This window comes from Magallana gigas, chromosome 5, assembly GCF_963853765.1.
Source record: "Magallana gigas chromosome 5, xbMagGiga1.1, whole genome shotgun sequence".
Taxonomy (NCBI): Eukaryota; Metazoa; Mollusca; class Bivalvia; order Ostreida; family Ostreidae; genus Magallana; species Magallana gigas.
The window spans coordinates 10,207,952-10,230,185 of record NC_088857.1 but is presented as its reverse complement, the minus strand read 5'-3'; the positions used below and the strand labels follow the sequence as shown (position 1 = coordinate 10,230,185).

The following is a 22,234-nucleotide window of genomic DNA, read 5'->3' as shown; positions in this document are numbered from 1 at the left end:
ATTGGTTTTCATAATATATTAATATATCCGTGAAATTGTATTATATGATATTTTTATATATCATATTGTATCATATGATACAATATTTTATAATATGATATTGTATTATATAATATGTGACTATATCACATGATATTGTATCATTTAATATGAAACAGTGTTGTATCAAATTATATTGTATCATGTGATACAATATCATATTATGTATCAAATATAAAATAGTTTCATACAATACAATATCATGCTATATCATACAATATGATATCAAATGTTAGAATATTGTTATGTATAATGTAATATAATTTTGTATCATTTAATTCTATATTGTATCATATACCGTATAATATGATATTGTATTATGTGATCAAATATAATAATGTATTGCACAATAAAGGTACTATCATATGTTACAAAATCATATTGGATAATTATTTATTACAGTAGTATATTGTGTTATATGATTATATATTGTAAGTATGATAGGATGCAATATTGTATTTTATATTATTGTATTGATAATTATTGTATCGTATAATACTGTATGAAAGGAACATATCTTTATCATACAATTTTTTAACATATCATACGATATTGTGTCAAAACAGTGTCCATGAATATCCAATATCGATCATTAACTATGATTTTCATATTATATGATAAAGAAAGTGAAATTTGGTATCAACAATCCAAAGTACGATTTTTCGGCTCGCATATTGCAAAAGACATAGGCCTATAGCACTTAGATCTCTTTAAAAATATCTTAATGGTTTGAGATGCATGTACAATCAAATTTTAAAAATGATCACGTAAAGAATGTATGTCAAAAAGTGTACTGAATATGGAATTTACATGTTCTTTAACCAATATTAATTTCTTTAAGATCTGACAAAATATAACACAAGAAGCCTTTATAAAATTAATCTTGTTTTTAATGAAATATATGCGTGTATATTTGGGAAAAAATTAAGAGTGTTCATGCATGCATGCATATTTAAATGTCAGCACGCCACTTCTCTAAAAAGAATACTGCTTCCCAATTTTTGTAAAACCAAGTGTAAAAATTATAAAGTAAAATTTGAAAATGTTCCTTTTTTTAAGCCAAGATCACAGAGACATTGGGTCTAATTTTTTGGTGATTAGCCCTTTAAAAATCAACGATTGTGATGTTTTAACGTGGCAAAATGTTTTATGGGTTGAGTGGAACATTAACACAAAAGATATACATTAAATATTATTATACAAATTTCATAAGCTAAGCAGTTCCTAGACTTAGGCATAAATGCTTTTTGATAAGAACTTCAAACATGCCTAACGAATGTAACGAGTTGTCTCTGCACTATATTCCGTATATAAACACGGCGGAGTCATTGTTTATGTGAGTGAGGCGGCTCGGATCTTCGATCGCAGACATGAACCTTCTCTGGGATTCAATTTCTAAAACTGTTGTATATTTCGGACTTTTGACAAGCCATTTATGTGGATGTAAGTTAACTACTGGTTATTGCCTGCATTTATCAATACCAATAGTTAGCTATCGGTTTGTATTTCCATATTTTCATTTTTGATAGATCTGCATCTATTTTACTTGCAGTGAGCTCTGAAAATGGCGGTGCTGCAGCAGCAGGCACTTCTAAAATGTCGATACCGGCGCTGGGTGCAAAAGTGAACTTTTTCGATGTAGATTCAAAGGACAGAATGTTGAAATCAGACACACTTTGGACGACGTTTAAATCGCAAAACGATGAGTCCAAATTAATGCAGTTTCTCCTCTCAAGAGATGGAATCGAGGATTTGGCGCATTTGAAGTTGAACACGGTTGCCAAAGTGGGACGCAAAAAGCGCTCTTATCAGTCGTATCAGGCCCAAAGATATTATCCGCCAATTCCGCCAGAAAACATCCTAGTGGTTGTAAGTATTCTCTGGTGTCAAACAATGGTTATTGAAGAATTGAAATCGGCCACTGATAAATATAACAGTTACTGTATATGTAAAGGGAATAGAGAGATGACAACTCAATTGTACCCTCTTTTCAGCTCACTCTCTTGAAATCATCACACAGTTTGATATAAACTTCAAATCAATTAATTTCCTTCGTAAATACTGTCCTGTTTAACTGTTATAGTCCAATATCAAGAAATGAAAAGTTGAAGGGGGGGGGGGGTACCAGTTGTCTCCTTTCTTGTATGGTATATTTTGTGTGTGTGTGTGTGTGTGTGTGTGTGTGTATATATATATATATATATATATATATATATATATATATATATAATCAAAATAATAAAAAACCTTGTGCAGATGACTCTAATAAGGCAATTTTTGAAAACATTTTGATTCCAGTATTGTTATCTTGGTACCAGGATGTTTATCTCACCCCATCCAGCAGCAACCCGATGTGCCTATACTGGCCTTAAGTCTGTCCCAAGATATTTATGTAGCACAATTAGAAGATTTTTGTTAAAATTCAAATACCTTTGATAGAAGTCCAATTGAAATAGATGAAAGGGAAAATATCCAAGAAAACTTCATTTGTACATCATCATTTTTCACTCTGAAAAATTCACAGAAACAAAAACAGATTTCTTATGTAGATTTATGATGGAAAATGTTCAAATCGTTTTTCCATTCGGATGTCCCATTGGAATACCTCACACAATTTTCAATGTTAACATCCGCGTCTGTTGCAATTCAAAATCCTTGTAGACATCACATTTTTTAGCTGTGTATTGAAACCTAATAAGCTGGAAGGGGCGTTTTAAAAGAGAAACTTTTTGAATGAACCTTTTTTTAACTGGAAGGGGCATTTTAAAAGAGAAACTTTTTGAATGAACCTTTTTTTTAACTCTGAGGTTGTTATTAATAATGAGTAATTACCCAGTAAGCAAAATGTGAATCATGGATATCTTGAGACAGAGTATTAAGACCAATTCTTGCCAAATACCATATCTTGGCAGTGCATTAATTGTTATGTCATTTTATCAACTCGTATATCATCATACAGTGTAGTCTAATGGTTAAAGTATCTTAATGGTTGTGAACCACAGATCACAAGTTCAAATCCACAAAGGGCTTTAGTTCTTAGTTACTGAATTACATTTTTAAAAATCATAATATTTTATCCAAAATTGCATATTTTTTTGGCTTATTTGACTTATACATGTCTTATGCACATCGTATCTTTCATATTAATCAAGTAATATTTGACTCACTGATGTTTTGAGCCACCCTTAACAATCTGAGCTTTTTTTTTTTTGTTGAAATCCAGTTGTTTTGCAGATCTGAAAATTTTCAGTGTAATTGTCATGCAACTTTGAAAAAAATAATCAATTCTTTTAAAAACTTATCCACCTTCTGGTATATGCCCATTTCTTGCCTATGTGTTGTTAAATCATTTTAACAAGACCTAAAACTATATATGAAAAATGAGGTAACAATGCTTTGGGGAGAAATGGAACTTTGCAAGAATTGGTCTCACATTTAAACATTGAATTGGGAGAAGTCAAAGAAATATTGGATCAGCTGCAAGGATAGTAAAGAAGTACATGTACCTAACAACATGGTGTTTTACTATTGAAGACAGAGCCTCACGTGCTATGATGCTGGTGTTAGTATTGTACTATAAAGTATTTGTTATCACCCTCAATGTCAAAAGTACTGAGATTTTAGGGTGTATAGTGTTGGGAATGAGATTAAATTTTGTGACATTTTGTCACCTCTCATTGCAAATTTAAAGACAAATGGTTTAAAGCTACAAAACGCAGAACACGCTATAGTATTTATATCAGGTATCCATGTGGGAATATTCAAGGGAGTTGTATTTTACATCTATATCATGTTTGCATGGGTGTACCGGTAATATGTGATAGAAATACGACTTGCAGTGTCATATATACATAGGTATACACGTGCCATGTCCACGTATCTACTGTATTTGTCAAGGATTAACTACTTGGCAAAGATATCATCTGACATGGAAGCACAAATTGTGAATAGAAATAGTATAGTTTCAAACACATTTCTTGTGGCGTCTTTTCCTTACAGTAGATTCCTTATTGTATGCGAGTACTTAAATCCACGATTTAACGGTTTTGTATTAAATCGCAAGAATTAAAAATTGCAAATAACAAATTTTTATCCTAATTTCAAATAGTTTACATCTGTAATAGAAATAAAAACAAACCTTTGAAATCCGCGAGTTGTGCCTCTTGCAATTTTACGCAGATATTAATTTCTCGCATTTACCGGGTAATTAGGAATTTACAGTAGTCATGTATTGATATATATGGTTTATTCTAGATGAGAAAATAAGATCTCTTTCCAACATATTCCATTCTATCAACAGTTTAAAAGGATATGGGGGATTTTGTACGTCTTCTTCAGAAAAATTTCCTGGAATATAAAAAGTTCACTTATTGACATCTCTTTGAAACGTTATCAATTTTAAAAAGATTTTTCCTCATTGTCTTGATTTAATGATTGGGAGAGACCATTGGTCATTGACCTGTAGAATGGAGGGATTATCATCAGAGAGAGGTTGTCGCTGGCAGTCCTTCATTTGCAGACCTGAAACAACCATAAACTGATAACACACTTGCATTGATTGTGTGAACGTTTAATTCATTTCTTGATTGACTTGTACTCTGTTAAACTCTGCTTCATGCATCTGCCTCATTTAAACTTCAAATTGTTGTAGGGAAATTTAAGGTCTGAAAGTTTCCTAAAAACAATGTATATTTGAAGTAAAAGTTATAACACTTACAGTTACTCATGTCATGTGTCATGAAGTTTTACACTGTCACTTTTTTCTAAAGATCCATGACAATGTGTATTATCACTATAAAATAATCTAAATACAAGTTGAACTTTGATATCTAGCTCAAACACTGATATCTCGAATACAATGGATATGACGAAGTGATTGGTAAATCCTAACCACTTACTTTTTAAGTATATTTTAACCCTTGATATCTTAAATACTCAGATACTTCAAAGTTTTTAAACAGTCCCATCTAGTTCGAGATAAAAAAGCTTGACTGTATGGTGTTCCTGTGTTGTGTACCAGCTGCAGACTAAAATCGGACTGCATCCATTGTTTTTTTTTGGTTTATGATCTCTCTGTTGCTTTGATATTATTTTTAATTTATCTATAAACATGTTTGATGTGAACATAAATACTATGAAAACAAGGTCCAAGTAATCTCTGAAGAAGGGAGATGATTTGTTGAAAAGGTGACATGTGTACATGGTGGAAGAACTATGTCAGCATCCTTGACACGGTTACTTTTATTGCTTAAAAAAACAAAAAAAGGGGGTATGGGACACCTCCATATTGTGACGTACTTTCTATCAGATAAATAATAAAATCAAGTATAATTATTTTCTTTCCCAGAATTGTCACGTAAGCTTAACAGCTTAGCGCAATAGGTAAGAGCATTGACCAAGAATCTGTAAGTCATGAGTTTGTATCCCGCTGGGGCTTTTACAATTTTTATCTTTTTCAAATATTTAAAAATGTTTTTTAGTCAAATAGTGCATAATTTAAAAGTTCTAAAAGTATTTTGATTTATAATACACATGTATAATGTACGTGGTACTATTATTCATATCAATATCAACAGGTGTCTCATACCACCTTAAATGTTTTATTTGTTTTTCCATAATAAGCAAAATTATTAGAATATAGATATATTAGTACAGTATTGTTTAGGACATCTTTAGATATTGAAATGGATATTCAGTCATCATATTAAAGAATAAAAAAATACTCAGTTTAAAAATGTTCATACTGTATAAAAAAATACATAAAATAATTTTTTTAAGAAAGGTAGAATTATAAAATCCCCAGCTGGTTTCAAACTTGTGACTTTCAAATCAGTAGTCTTGATCTTGTTTTTGACTTATGACAAGGTTAAGTTCTATTAACAGAAAGGATGTCAAATTATGGAGGCTTAAACATGTTAATTAATACCACCTTAATCTTGTTCTTAGAGGATGAAAAATAATACTTTTTACATGATCCTAAACATTTATATTGATTATAATTTAATCAGAACAAAATTTTAAGATTTATTACTCACGAAATGTCTTACTTTTGATTTTTTTTTCATTTTTGAATATCAATTATTTACGTTAATGTTATTCTTAGAGGATGAAAAATAATACTTTTTACATGATCCTAAACATTTATATTGATTATGATTTAATAAAAACAAAATTTTAAGATTTAATACTCACGGAATGTCTCACTTTTGATATTTTTTCATTTTTGAATATCAATTATTTTACATGTCAGGTCTTATTTGACACCACAATTAAATCTACAGACAATTAACCTTGCAAACTGTACCCACAAATGACATTTATTTATAGGTGCATGAGGGTGAGGAATGGTAAAGGAAAGCTGTGAGGTTTTTTATATCCAAGTATTGATCTGTGTTAATTAAATATCGTATCCGATGATGACTGCTTGTACACTGAAACAAAAATAATTAGCTGGATACAAAATCAATGTTTTAATTTGTCGTCCTGTTTGCTGTCCTGGTGCTCTTAGTCAGTGTGATTGTCAGATCCAAGTCTTTAATCTAAAAGGAGATTATGATAGTCAAGAAATCAACCTCAAAGTTGAATGAATGAACTTTCTAAGAGAATATATAGGACATAGGTAGACTCTGACTCCTTCCATCTATTTGAATTCAAGGTGTTCTATAGTTACCCGGTATATAAAGTAGTGGTATATTGCCAATATTGGGTATGGTATTTGCCTTGGGTGACATGCAGTCTGCTATGAGCTACAGGGAATACAACAAACCGATTAACTATGCATAATAATGAACAGCAGATCATATATTTCTGGGCCGTATTTCATGGAAATGCTTTTTCTGGAAGGACAAAGACAATTAATTTTACACTCAGTACATGTAATCATTTTCCTAATAAATGGCAATTTTGCTACAAAGATATATATGTACTTTGAAATTTTGAACAAATTTGAAACTTTGTTGTTTTTACTGGTTTGAAGATATTGAAATCTCTGTGTTAATGATTTGTTAAAGCATTGAAATTGCTGTAGACCTGCTGGGAACAAAAAAACTTCACTAAAGCAGTGAAGGAAACTTGTGTCAGAGCACTTCTTATTTCTCAGTGTTTAACAGGTCAATTAATTTTCGAGGAAAAAATATTTTCTAAATTGTATCCCCCAAAAAATTTGAAGAAATATGTAGCAATAAAACACTATTCTGAAAATATTAAGTTTATTTCATTAATAGAAATGATACTTGAAAGCAATGGTATTGTTCTCTCTATTTATGAGTTCTTCACAGGTCTATTCCGCCTGATACTGAATGCTCAGATCCCTGATTATTGTCTTAAAACTCATTTTGATAATAAATGTATATTTAAACTGATTATGTTTGGATGCCTTTACTCTTGTGTTTTGTAATAGCACCGATACCTGTCAACACCAAACTGTCAACTCTATGTAGTTTCTTCATCGTTAGAAAATGAATTTGGACATAAATAACAGCATTTATAAAATTTAGTTAATTGAAAGTGAAAAATTAAAGACAAGTTCAGTGATGCCAAATTACTGGTAACTCATTTTAACGGTAATTCATTTTTTGCAGTGCTTAGGTGCTCCCTTGCAGAATCTGAATAAAACTGCCCTGAAAGAAGCATTTGCCAGCTATTTGAAGTTGCCAGTGGAGAATGTCTGCATTGACAAAATTTTGGTAATAATCCACAAAATAATATTGTAATATATTTTGTTGTTTATTAATGCATATATAAAAGTATCATGAAGCATGCAGGTAAATGAAATGGCAGTGTATATCTGTGATCTGTTTCTGTACTGTGGATACTTTGTTGTGATTCCAGACACTTAGACTAACCAATCAATACTCATAACTTTTGTGATAAACATGTTGTTCCTAAATTTCCTTTTTTTTTCACCTAAAATAACCATCTGACATTCATAAATAGTCAAGTACATGTAAATGGAAAAAATTATGACTTTACTACTCTGTACTATTAAAGTTGTTTTTCTGAGAACCAAGTGCCCTTTGAATGGTTACAATGAATTCCACCTACATTCATTGCCATACATATATGTTTCTGTTGCAGATAAGAAAGAACATGGTGGAATTGTATTTTGTGAAGAGGGGCCACCCGGTGGATTTCTTTGATGTGGATAAGGACCTAATCCCCACCACAGACATCAGGAACCGCGATCTGCTGGAGTACCTGCAGAAAAGGATCCCCTCCATGAATATTACCATTGAAACAAGCCAGGTTTGTGACGTCTGCTCTTTGATCACTTCAATTATTATCTCCCTTATCAACCTCTCTATCAAAGCATGTGGTGTGAATTGGAATTTTGGAATGTGTATCGCATCATCTCCCATTTTTCTCGTACATACTCAGATAAATAAGAAAAGCATTATGGTAATTATTTCAAAGTAAAATTCAAACTATGGTGTTTTGGGTCAGAATTGATGTTTTGATTTTGAGTTGGAATTTTCAAGAAATCTTTGATTTAGAAAAATGAGTTGTACAGAAAAACTAATGGTTGACGTCAGTATTTAGAGAATTTATGCATGATAAAAAAATATCTTCCATACACTCCTGAGTTTTCAAACAAGTTGAATCTATTATTATTTCTTGGCACTGTGCATTAGTCTGTTAGCATATTGGGGGAGGGGAATCAATCATTTTATTTTCATATGTTCTGATACACATTGCACTCACTCTTACATGCTACAGCTATAATTATTTTATGTTCTTTAGTTTAAAATAATGTTACAGGGATGTATGCTGATTGTGGTTGTTTGAATTCGTCTACACATGCCACCCTCATGAATAGTTAATGCTGTACAGTGCCATTAGTTCAGCAAATATGATATTATGTGGGAAGTCCCTCAGGATTACGTTGTGTTTTTTTTTTTCATTAGTTGACTTGCAAAGCAAGATAGCCCAATTAGGGTTAACAAGTAACAAACCCAGGCGATCAAATCCGACAATTTCCTTTAACGTAGATCATCTATCATGTGAGTTATCATCAAGTCCGTTAAAGAAAGAGGAGTAGTAGTAAATCTCCATCATGTTTTTATCAAACTTCAATAGAAGATGTTTAATAATGAGAGCAATTCAACTATGTCACAGTAATCTAACCTTGTTATTCCATTTGACCATGAGTTAACCATTCCTCTTTTGAACTTGAAACTGAACAAGATATTCTCATCGAACTTCAAACAAAGATATTTTCATTACATGTATTTTGGGGTTAGAACCACTCAACTTTGTCTAACTTTGACCTTCCTCATAATTCTGACTTCACTATTTCATATTTTGTGTTTGCCTTACTATCTAACAAACTGCTTACAATGTTTTTACCAGTTGTCATTGATATGAATGGGTTAGAAATAATTAAAGAAAGTTCTTTCATTATTTTTCATGTTTAACTTGCATTGGTCAAAAGGTACAAAATCATACATTTCTTTTCATGGTGCAAAACAAATGTACAATTCAATTCAATTTAATTCAGTTCAATTTCAATGCACCTGTACATGTACCATTAGGTGGGACATTCATATCCTTGGAATGCAAGTCAACAAGAAAACTAATGTTTGTCTTAGGGGAGGCTAATGGTACTAATGTATACGGGTACCTAAGATTAAAACACAGTATACTATAGGTGCATCATTCATATTATACGAAAGATCACCCCTTTATGGAGGTTACAAACCAGTTAAGGTGGAATAACACATAATGATAAATAAACTGTACAAATGTCAAATAAGCGAAAAATTTGCAGTTTGGGGATAAAAAATGAATATCTAAAATAATTATTCCAGTAAGTGACAACAAAAGCCCCTGCAGGATTTGAACTCAAGATGTACGGATCACAAGTGCGACACTTTATCCACTCGGCTATGGAGTAAGTTACTTGTGTCAGTCCATAAAATCCTTTTAATAAAACGAAATGTCGTTTTGATCAGTGGTCAGCCATTTTGTGATGATGTGTTATTCCACCTTAATCCATTGTTTATAGTGAAAAGGAAAATACTGCAACAGATTACTTGGCCCTGCTATTTACATTGCTATATTATATAAAACTACAAATACTATGATAATGAACTTTATACATGCTATATACTATTCTAAGTAACAATATTTAAGAGTGAAAATGAAGAGTGGGTTGATATTAAGATTATTGAAAAAGTTGTCAAAATTAGAATGAAAAGAATAAGGTTATTACGCAGTACCAGTAATTTAATTGTTTGTTAAAAGCTATGCTGTTGTTCATTGATTGATAGATATTTGAAGTGGTTGATTGTGAATGTAATTGTATTGATTGATTGTGGGAAAGTTTCAATTCAAATATATCCTTAACACTTAAAATGTATATATGTACCGTGTAAATATTGATATCAAGAATAGGAGTCACATGCCTCAAGGAGTGAAGTGTGTTTCCTTTTTGTGTTAAGTGTGTGGGCTGATGAACTAAAAAACTTCCTGTATATTACAATCATAGCTACATGTATCAGTTTTAAGCAATAATTACGAACCTATTTTGCAGACCCCATTGATAACCTCAGCAAAGTTTTGGACAGAGAGTTACTTCCCCTATTTAGCAGCTGCTTGCAGTGTGTGCATAGTACTGGTGATGGCAGTAGTGGTATGTAAAACCTCTCAGAAGATTTTACCTGTTAAGTCTTGGTTTCTCTACTGTATTTTAACATCAAACATCGCAGTAGAACCATATACATCAACTTTGACTTGCAGTGTTGGTTGAAAAGTTCTTCATTTATCTGTTGGTAAAATAAAGTATTCTTTCCTATTTTCCAAGCAGTTTCAAAGTGAAAATTTGTTTGATATCATTAGAAACTTTAAATGACAGATTTTCTGTTGCTGTCGGAGAAGAAACAAAGAAGAACAAGTGGATGTGAAGGAGGAATATACAGAGCCTGAACAAGTATTTTACCCCTCCTTGAAGCCTCAGCAGATATTCTACCCCTCCATCAAACCCGATGTGAAACACCCAGTGATGATTCAGCCAGAGGGAAGCCCCGTGTTTGTCACCAAGGGTTGTGTCGCCCCAGTACAAACACAAGCCAAGAAAATCAAAGCAAAGGGACTCTTAGAAAGGTGAATATCTTGTCCAGTGTATATGTATCTGCAAGCATTTGGGTACTCTGAAATGTTTTACTTGAAAAAAAATACTTGTACAGGTATACATAAGCCTATAAAGAGAGAGTATAATTTTCAGATTTGATTATCTATAGTTGAAGCAACCAATGAAGGCAAAAAGTAAATTATTGCTGAGTGTTTTTAAAAAAAATAGATTTGAATCTGATATGATTACTGGAGTGCATGTTCATTTAATTTGATTAATGAAATGACAATTTTAGGTTATATTGGAAGTTGTTCTTGACAGTATTATTCTGGTGTTCCACTTCAGCACCATTGAAAACTATGTATTAAAAGATATGTGTTAGCAAAGTTATTCATGTCAGGTTTCCAAAGTACTTGCATCTCGTATTTCTTAAAGTTTAATTTTTACTAAATGGGATTAACAACATAGTAGATGTTTAGTGGAACAAAGACCTGCGAGTGATGTTTGATAGAATGGTTGGTCTGTTGTCCAAAATACATATACAGAGTGTTTATTACCAGAACAAATTTGTTTTTTCATAACGACAATGTGAAAAATCCACTAGAGTTCAGCTTACACTTAATCTCCTTTGACCATATCACACAAAAAAACCAGTGTTATAGTTTTGTATGGATTATATAGGTATAATCTGTGTAAGCCAATTCACTCTGTGTGTATCCTGATAATTTTGTACACTCATCCAAGAAACTCATCTTAAGAAATTGGATATCTAAGTAATTATTTGTTTTCAGATAATTTTTTTTAAAATCATACCATATGACAGTTTAAAAAAAAAGTAATTTAAGGTGGAATAGGACTTATGTCAATATTAATTTGGATTAAGCTACAGTATAATTGAGATACTTTCACTGGTTTAGAATTTTCGAATTTCACAATATTTAACCAAAATTTTTTAGAAAGGTAAAAAATATAAAATCCCCAGAGTGATTCGAACTCATGACTTACAGATTTGTAGAGAAGCCTCTAACCCACTTCTTTTTGGGAAAATAATTATTTTTTTCAAATTACACTTGATTTTATGATTTACACATGTATTTCAATAAATAGTATGTCAAAACATGGAGGTGTCTAATACCACCTTAAATTGTTTTTGTAGAAAAAATATTAACAAAATTATGACAGGTTTGTTTTCCATAAATCATTCTTTGTACAAAATTTGTAAATAAAAATTAATTTAAGTTTGTTTTCTAAGTAATATGTTTTCATGTTATTGAGCATTGCAATGATCCTTATTTTGACTTAATCTGTGTTGGAAACTGTTGCTATAGCAAAGTTTTAGTAAATCAAATTTGATACGTGTATCATAAATATTTATTTTAGATTATATGAAACTCTTCATGAACAAAGTTACCTTCATCATGTTCATGATAATCATATTTTGGTTTTTCTGTGTATAGTATGTATCTATGATAGAAAATTATTCACATTCATTTGTTTCTTTAACAATTTGTCAACAGAGGGTTTGTGGTTAGCTAGGGGACAAGATAAAAACTTAGTAACATAATATCTACAGTTTTATGTGTAGGCTTTTTTCTGTTCATGTCCACCATTTTGTGAAATCAGATATTTGGAGCAACCAGCACTGTAATGTGTATAATCATTAATCCTATAGATCAATAAGTCATGGGATTCTGTCCGACTTCTTACTATCAGAATGATAGAAGGAAAGTTAACATGGTGTCTTGATCATCAAAAATGAATTGTTTTTTTGCATGTTAACTTCTAGCTCTTTTTCTCTCTTTCTTTAAAATATAGAAGAGGATCGAGCGCTTCACTGAAAATTGATCTCAAGGCAGCCTCCCCAGAGACAAATCGCTGGGAAGGAACTCCCCCCAAAGAAGGGTAAAAAAAAACTGTAACCAAAATCAATCCAGTCAATGTCATGATAATAAACTCCTAAAGCAGGAAGTCGTCGGAAGGGTTTGATGTGACTTATTGATATCTTTATAGTACTGGACTTGAATATTTACTTACTGCCGGAAATAGACTGAGTCGCAGAGATTTACGCAACGCAATCAAAAACAGTAGAGTCCTATATGAAGAATTTTGGGTATGTCTCATGTACACTTTTGTACATGCAAATGTTGAAGTTAAACTTAAACCCTAAAATAAATTGGCTTAAATTTGAAGTTAAACATCTAATTTGAGACTGAGAATTATTTTCTTTATTTAGCAAAAAAAAGAAAAGGTTACCTATGTATATCAAACTTTTTAGGTCACCTGAGTCACTCAGGTGACCTATTGCAATTGGTCTTCGTCCGTCGTCGTGCGTTGTGCGTCGTGCGTTAACAATTTTACATTTTTAACTTCTTCTTGAAAACTACCAGGCCAATCGTTACCATTTTTGGTGTGAAGCATCTCTATGGTAAGAAGAATCTAAATTGTGAAATTTATGGCTCTACCACCCCTGGGGTGCCACGGGCGGGGCCAAATATGCAAAAAAAGCCATATTTTCAAAAATCTTCTTCTCTACTTCCACACAAGTGAGGAAAAAACTGAATGCATGGTTATGATGTCCATGAGGCCCTCTACCAAAATTGTGAAATTTATGGCCCCTGGGTCAGGGGTTCTGGCTCTAGGGTGGGGCCAATATGGCCATATAGTAAAAATGTATTAAATCTTAGAAAATCTTCTTCTCTACTATCATATATTTTTGTTAAAAACTAAATGCATGATAATGATGTCCATGAAGCCCTCAACCTAAATTGTGAAATTCATGACCCCTCGGTCAGGGGTTCAGGCTTTAGGGTGGGGCCAATATGGCCATGTAGTAAAAATGTATTAAATCTTAGAAAATCTTCTTCTCTACTCTCATATATATTTGTTAAATACTAAATGCATGATTATGATGTCCATGAAGCCCTCTACCTAAATTGTGAAATTCATGACCCCTGGGTCAGGGGTTCAGGCTCTAGGGTGGGGCCAATATGGCCAAATAGTAAAAATGTATTACATCTTAGAAAATCTTCTTCTCTACTCCCATATATATTTGTTAAAAACTAAATGCATGGTTATGATGTCCATGAAGCCCTCTACTTTAATTGTGAAATTCATGACCCCTTTGTTAGGTGTTCATGCTCTAGGGTGGGGCCAATATGGCCATATAGTAAAAATGATTTAAATCTTAAAAAATCTTCTTCTCTACTCCCACACATGTGGGCAAAAAACTGAATACATGGTTATGATATCCACAATCTCCTTTACCTAAATTGTGAAATTCATGGCCCCTGGGTCAGGGGTTCAGGACATGAGGGGGGGGGGGGGGGGGGCAATATGGCAATAAAGTGTTAATGCATATAATGTTTAAAAATCTTCTTCTCTATTCTCACACATCTGTATAAAAAAACCAACTAATAATTATGTTTACCAGGAAGTCCTCTACTGAAATTTTAATTTTCATGTCCCCTGGGGTATGGGTTTTGACTCTAGGGCAGGGCCAAAATGGATGTATAGATGCTAATGCATATAACGTTAAAAAATTATCTTCTTTACTCCCACACACCTGAAAGGAAAACTAAATTCATTATTTTGTAGACCAGATATTTTAGTTTTTCACCAAAATTATAGGTTTCACAGTTCTTTTTGAATTAAATGTGGTTGTCATTACAAATTTATAATTTTTCTACTCCAGTATGAAACCTAATTAATTAGATGCATATATGAGACTCCATGACAAGTTTGTGTATTGGATATATGCTACTCAGGTGACCGTTAAGGCCAATTGGCCTCTTGTTTCAGAATAACCACTGTAGCTTATCTTTGTAAATTGATATAGACTACAAAATCTATATATTGCAACAATCGGATTGTAGGAAATTCCCATGAATCACCCGGAGAAGGTTTACGTGGCAGGATCAGGAATGAAGAACCGATACCGGACCATTATACCAAGTAAACTACCCTTCATTGTTATACTCCAATTATTATTGGTTAAGCATGTATATTAAATGCATAGTCTAGTTGGTTTTATTAAAATCTTAAATACTTAAAAATTGTTATTAAATTTTTTCACACTGATGTCCAATTACAATCACAATTACCTGTTTCCTTTGTGTTGAAGTGCATAGGACATCTCTATTAATTTAAAATTAGCATTTACTTCGCTTTACTGATTTATTTTTAGTACTTAATTGGTACAATGTATTTTTTTCTCCATACACTGTTGTCAAGTACAGGTACTTGTATATATCACCAGGATTTACAAGTAGAAAGAAATAGTGCCTCTTGAATTATTATAATGTGATTATTTCTAATTTTCATACTCAACTGGTAAAGGCCAAGGTACCGTATATATGGTAATTTTCATGATAATCTTTCTTCCACAATCTCTTTCAAATCGCAAAATATTGACTACGCAGAAATTATACCCTGTATTACTTACTATAAGAGACTTTTAAAACTGCAAAAAATGACTGACACAAATTAAAAATATTACATATCTTCCCCATTCCGCAAATTTTTTGACACATGAAAAAAACAACGGATATACGTTATGTTAAGTAGAGACCAGGGCCAGAGATGACCTGGTAGATGCACTGTACCAACCATATCTGATTTCAGATGAACACAGCAGAGTTATCCTTCCTGATAGTGAATGGGACCCCTTGTCATCATACATCAATGCCAACTACATCAGAGTAAGACAGACATCAATAAAATCTTTCATTCATTTATTTATTTATAGAGCCATGGACTTTGGTTAGTTATGTCAAACAGTGATCTGATGTTGGCCTGTTAAATTTTTAGCAACTCGAGGATGGCTCTAAGCTTTGCCTACGCAATTTGTGTAAATTTCACTGGAGACCAGATCAATTTCAACTTGTTTTGATGTGCAAGCTAGGCCTACTTAGTTATATCATACTGAAAGCTCTGATCTTATTAAAATGACTCCAGTTATCTGGTCCAGTTATGTAATGTAGAATTTGCAATGCTAGTAAGATTGTATTACAATGTGTTTTATTGGTTTTGAAGCTTAATCAATAATTATTATTAAGTTACAAATCTCATATACAAAGTATTGGTGATCTATGAACTCTTTAATGTTTGTCAGGCGTAATTAGATTCATCTCACAAAGGAAACTCAAAACTTAATCCTTTTGGAGAAATATGAGAAGTGTTGTAAAAAGCTGAAGTTACACAATCCAAAAAAGTTAAAAGGTATTGTGTGCTAGAATGAGATATGTAACAGCTTGGCAGTGATTGTATAATGTTGACTTGCAGGGCTACGAAGGAGAAGAGAAGGCGTACATCGCCACACAGGGCCCTATGTCTCACACCATCGTAGACTTCTGGAGGATGGTCTGGATAGAAAAGTCACCAATCATTGTCATGATAACAAAGCTTAAGGAGAAAGCCAAAGTAGGTCTCATTACACAATTGCCAATGCCTTCTGCTAAACGGATTGTCCTTTCGTAAATTTTCATTACCAGGTAGTGCATAAATGACAAGTCTATTTTAACAGTTTTATCTAACCCTACCTTACATCCACTAGCCTATTAGCCTTGACCAAACTTTACAAAATACTACTTAATTAACAGTCTTGATAAGATTTTAGCTGTTTCAGTCCATTGTGATTAACTGGTTGCTCGAAGAAAAAAAAAATGATTTACACTTACTTTTTCCAAACCTCTACCTGTGGTAAAAGAACAGAAAATGGTAGAAAATGAGCCATATAATCTACTTGTATCAAATAGTATTGTTTCCCAGAAAAAAAATCTTTCAAGGGTGCATGTATCTTTATTAGTGCATTGGGAAAAGGATATTCACAGATATTTATCCCTAAAAGAGATCCTCATCAATACATGCATATTTTGTAAGCTACCGATATTGTCAACACATGTACAAAAAAGATGATCGTGTGTTCTTTCAAGAGTTTCATTATCAGTACATGCATCTTTATAAAATACCGGTAACGGGTAATCTCAATGAGTATCAAATGGAAATGTTCAGAATTGCATTATCAAATTTTTCAAAAGTATCCATATCATTTTATATAAAAAACCAAATTGTACAATCTAAACTAGTGTATAACACAGTCAAAATTTGTTATCTCGAACTACCGGTAGATGGGACTGTTTAAAAACTTTGAGATATCTAAGTATTAGAGATATCGAGGGTAAAATACTTTAAAAAATAAATGGTTGGGACTTACAAATCCCTTCATATATCCATTGTATTTGAGATATATCAAAGTTCAACTGTACATGTATTTTATCTACATAGACAAAATGTGAGAACTATCTACCTGAGGAGAGTGAGACCTGGTGTACTTTTGGAGACATTGAGGTGAAGGTCGACCGCATCATTGACAAGCAGGGCTACATTCTCAGACATCTACTTCTACGTGTAAGTATGCTGGAAAAACCCCTATAGTTCGGTCAATGTGGTATCTTTGAGTACTGAAAGTTCTGGTTGAATTTGAAATATCACTATGTTTGATTGACCCAAGTCGGGGCATAAAGCAGAAGTGATTGAATATTGGCCATAAAATAGAAATCATTCAATGGAATTTGAAATACCGGTAATCCAAAGATTGATTGACCCAATGAGGGCATTAGGCAGAAACGATCCAATAGGGGTCATTATTAAAGAAGTCTGATACACATACATCTGAAGCTTCTCAATCTTGTGAAGCTTTGTGCCCATGAAAACAAGACGCTTCGCCTAGACCAAGTGTCCAATGTAATTTGTTTTCCAGAGTGAAGGAGAAGTGCAGCATGTTCTACATTACTGGTACACAGCCTGGCCTGACCACAAGCCGACCCAGTCCCCACACATGCTGCTACAGCTGATTCAGGAGGTGGAGCTCCGGCGGTACCGGGGCGACAGGACCAGGGCCAGGGGACCAGTGATTGTCCACTGTAGGTAGGTATCCACATGTATTACTGAGTACTGATCAACATTCAGCAGGTATCACTTGCTTTTATTTCTTTATTCACATATATTATCATTTACTTCTGTAATACTTTTGCTTTTTCAAATATTCTTGAATGTTGCACAAAGATTTTCAAACCTGCATTATAGCTTATGATTTTCTGGAAGACAATGTAGCACAATTTTTGTTATAACTTAATAAAATATCTGGTAGTACCGGTAATTTTTGAATGGATGATTTAAAAGAGACATAGCATGGTACATTTGGTAATTGGCTTGGTTATTTTTTTTCACTGTAGTGCTGGTATTGGAAGAACAGGTTGCTTCATTGCTATCAGTACCGGTATGAGACAGCTGAGGGAGGAACAGTCAGTGGATGTGCTAGGAATTGTGTGCAACATGAGGAGTGACAGGTGCTCTCTTTTTTCTGATAATCAAATACTGTGGAATCATTAGAGTTGGTAGTGGCTCAATTTTCACAGAATTTGTGGGTTCCTCCTACCAACGAATTAACATCATCCACGAATTAAGAAATCAATCAATTTATTAAAGTCATACTTTCTTTTGTAAGTATAAAGAATACACAAAATTACATCCCCGCGAACCTATTTAATTTCAGCCATAAACAAAAATTGGCCCTCATGAATTTTAATGATTTTACAGTAATTTAACCAATTGTCAATCACAGTTAAATAATAGGGGAATTCACACCATTTACCGGTACTATATGCTGTATAGTTTATATATTATTAGAAAGGGGGTATGTTAAAAACACATTCATGTACATTTGTATTGGCATTGATTTATTTGTTCTTTAATTACAGAGGTGGAATGATCCAAACTCATGAACAGTATGAATTTATACATCAAGCTCTGTGTGAATATGAAAAGGACTTGGCTGAACCTGTTTCCAATTGCCAGCCTCACCACTAACCCTACCCTAGCTGGATGCAGCATTGGTTGATTCTATTGGTCAGCGGCAGACTCACCTGCTAAATTGGCAGTACGCAATTATATCAGCAGTACAATTTATACGCAAGAGTGTGTTAGAACCCTGATTGTCTAATGTCAGAACCTACTTGTTGGCATTTTAGCATTGAATGGTGGTGTATGGAGGGTTGAATGTTACTGATTCTTAGCTATGTACTTGTTGATCAGTGTGTGTAGTCATTAAATCTCCTCTGTTGTTAGAGGGCAGAGTCCTTGTTATGTGTCTGTCTAAAATTGATGTACTTGTGATGTAGTAAATGAAATTGTTACATATCTTTTTATTTTAATTGTATCAGACCATATTTTTTTTTGGGGGGGGGGGGGCAGAGTATTCTCTGCTCTATAAGGCTCATTTTTGTGCAATATGGAAATGGGAACTATTCATATGGAAAGAGAGTAACATTATCTTATATTTTCAACGGCAAGTTATGTGACCAAATGTGTATATTTTTGTTGTTGTTTGGTTTTTTTTATGCTTACATACTTCAGATACAAGTCTCTACATTTAAGCTCCGGTAGTTTTAAGAGTATTTTAACTATACATTATGGCATATTACTTTTTCCAAACATGATATCTTTAAAAGAGTAAGACATCCCAGTGATGTGCATGAGTTACAAAGTCAGTGGGTATACCGGTATTAATTATGGAATACATTTGCAGTGTTTTAGATAATTTTTTTTGTATGGATAGGCATGTTGAATGTTTGAAGGTAATAGAGAATAAGTACTACGTATACCTGTTGCTGTGGACAGGTTCACAGATGTGTATTGACACTGTTTATGTGTAGAAAAGATTCTGTTAACTAACAAACTCTGCTATACTCTTCATTTTATCTTTATGTATCTAGGTACACTGTTACCTAACAATCACTTTGTTCTGAGAGAATTCCTGTTGTTTCCTCCTTTTTTATACAGAGGAGATTTCTCTAGTCATGTTTTAACCTTTTTAGAATCAATCTTGCATTAATTTAAAGTATTGTGTTCAATTTTGTTTGTTTTGTTTTTTTTTACAACTTATATATATATATACTCGTATGTCTTTACTGGTGAACACAACTTGAACAATTTGTGTATTTGGTGCATTTGTGTAGTTTTATGTGTATTCACTATAACATTATCTTGAATTCCCAACAATTCTAAATTTTATCTTATACGTATAGTACTAAACAGAAGGGGAGGGTTTCCTCACTCAGAATAGAGGGCCAATATCGAAATTCAGTTCTGGTACTGAAAAATATAAACACGGAAATCCTATACTAATTTAGATTGTAATGATCTTACCTAGAGTCTCAATATATGACTTTAAAAGAATCATGAATTCCATGGCTATATTGGGTTATATTATAGCAGCTTCACATGTATTTTCTAGAGCCTTGCATTCCTTTTTAAAATGTCTTTGTACTGAACATTATAAATGTGTATATCATCATGCCCTATCATATACTTGAAATCTATATCAGGCTAATATTTTTTTTGTCTTTTGACATTTTAGAAGTGCACAAAAATATGCATATGCATGTATAAACATAAAAAATTATCCAATTATTCAATATCTTTTTCAATATTTCTGAAGCGTAAATTTATATTGATCATATGCAAAAAACTGCATCTATGGATCTCATTTCAACCTACCTCACTCTTAAACAAAGGCTTTTTTTTTTTATTTAAAGAACACCAGATAACTGAGGGTGTATTCTTGTGGTCGATTTGAGAGCTGCAAGAGTAATCCTATTTGCTCGTATGCAGTATGGAGATCTCCGGTAGATCTCCATTGTCTACCAGTTCTGGAGGTAGCCAACGAATACACCCTGATAAACTCAGTTGGTTTATTGGTAAAATATCTTGAATGATCCTTTTTAAATACATTATTTTTCACATAAATGGCAAACAATTATGACTTTGGCAAATTTTTTTAAATATTTACAGTTATTAATTACAACTTGGTACAACTATTTACATTATTCATTGACTTTTTCTCTATGGGTTTATGTTCATATTTATGTGGGTAAGATAAAATCCATTTGACTTGTTACAACTGTTATGACATATATATTTTTGTTCTGTGTTGTATTCTTTTATATGTGTATTGTACTGGTTATTTTCTGTACTTTTATTCACTTAACCACCGTATTCCATGAAACAGCGTTCGGCTGAGAACCAAGAGTTTTCATCATAACACAATCAAACTTTTTCTCTCCATTTCCTATTTTAATCTCTCCACTCCACCTGAATACAAACAGTGTTATAACTGTAAGGGTGCATACATTCTTGAATGGATCTGATCAGGGTTAAGGCCAAAAAAAATTAATGAACAGGTTCTCAGGCCAAAATTTTCAAAATATAATGCAACAGACAGGTCTTTTATATTTATTTTTATTGCAAGATTCCCAAAATATTATATTTGATATTGAAAATTGAAATAATCAATAATTGACTGCCTAATAACCAACACATTTATTCTTTGGCCTAAACTAACACTTGTGCTCTGAAGGTTACACGTTTTCTAGGTGGCCTCAGATTTTTTTACTGGCCCATAGAGCTAGGTAGTCTACTTAACATTCGTATGATTTGCCAAAAATTGAAAATTATCACTAGATGCTGTAGTGTATGCAGGATGGATCTGCTAACAATTATTAATGTGTCAGGCATAGGCATTTTACAACAATGTTCATCTTAAGACATATGATATAGAACACTGTACAGATTGTTTTGGTGTTATATAACAGTATAACTGAGTGGTAACTGAGTCGCTGTGTAACCTTCAGCTTTATGACAGTCTGGATGAAGAGGCTCATTATCTGTGATATCTTTGTCAGTAGAGAAATAGTTCTACTATGTGTTATACTTTATGCCTTTGTGCAATAAATATCTTTTTGTGTTACCTAGTTTCTTCATTTAGATTCATATACAGGATATCGACAAATTAAATTGTATTTCTAATGCTGGTTATTAGAAAAACCCAAAAACTATCGTTAAACACATTTCCTTTTTCATGCTTTTAGTATGACAGACTTATTTCATTTCTTCTGAGGAAATTTTAATGAAAACTTTAAGAATTAATATTTATGATTTATCAGAGTTAAAAACATTAACATCTATTATTTTTTTTTAAATCCATTTAGATTTTTATTCTTATGGACAGATTCAATAGTTGGGCTCTTCTCACATCATTTTCTATGGAATAAAACGTGGTCTGGAAGTCTT

General features: G+C 32.6%; 1 protein-coding gene across 1 annotated transcript; it reads left to right on the top strand.

The window, feature by feature from the left end:
* The first annotated feature begins 1,339 nt into the window (after positions 1–1,339).
* On the top strand, positions 1,340–21,911 carry LOC105317341 (tyrosine-protein phosphatase non-receptor type 5). The gene is made up of 15 exons (XM_066083970.1): positions 1,340–1,482; positions 1,592–1,908; positions 7,620–7,724; positions 8,116–8,283; positions 10,571–10,669; positions 10,892–11,139; positions 12,923–13,009; positions 13,118–13,217; positions 14,980–15,058; positions 15,728–15,804; positions 16,388–16,525; positions 17,390–17,512; positions 17,865–18,031; positions 18,340–18,453; positions 18,865–21,911. Exons 1-15 carry the CDS (start codon positions 1,410–1,412, stop codon positions 18,971–18,973), a joined length of 2,004 nt encoding a protein of 667 aa, XP_065940042.1. The 5' UTR covers positions 1,340–1,409; the 3' UTR covers positions 18,974–21,911.
* The last annotated feature ends 323 nt before the right edge of the window (positions 21,912–22,234 follow it).

Bases quoted from the DNA above. Each gene is read 5' to 3' on its own strand.
- LOC105317341 (XM_066083970.1), top strand. From the start codon at position 1,410: ATGAACCTTCTCTGGGATTCAATTTCTAAAACTGTTGTATATTTCGGA. The intron at 11,140-12,922 runs GTGAATATCTTG...TTTAAAATATAG, and splicing joins GCAAAGGGACTCTTAGAAAG to AAGAGGATCGAGCGCTTCAC. The intron at 18,454-18,864 runs GTGCTCTCTTTT...CTTTAATTACAG, and splicing joins TGCAACATGAGGAGTGACAG to AGGTGGAATGATCCAAACTC.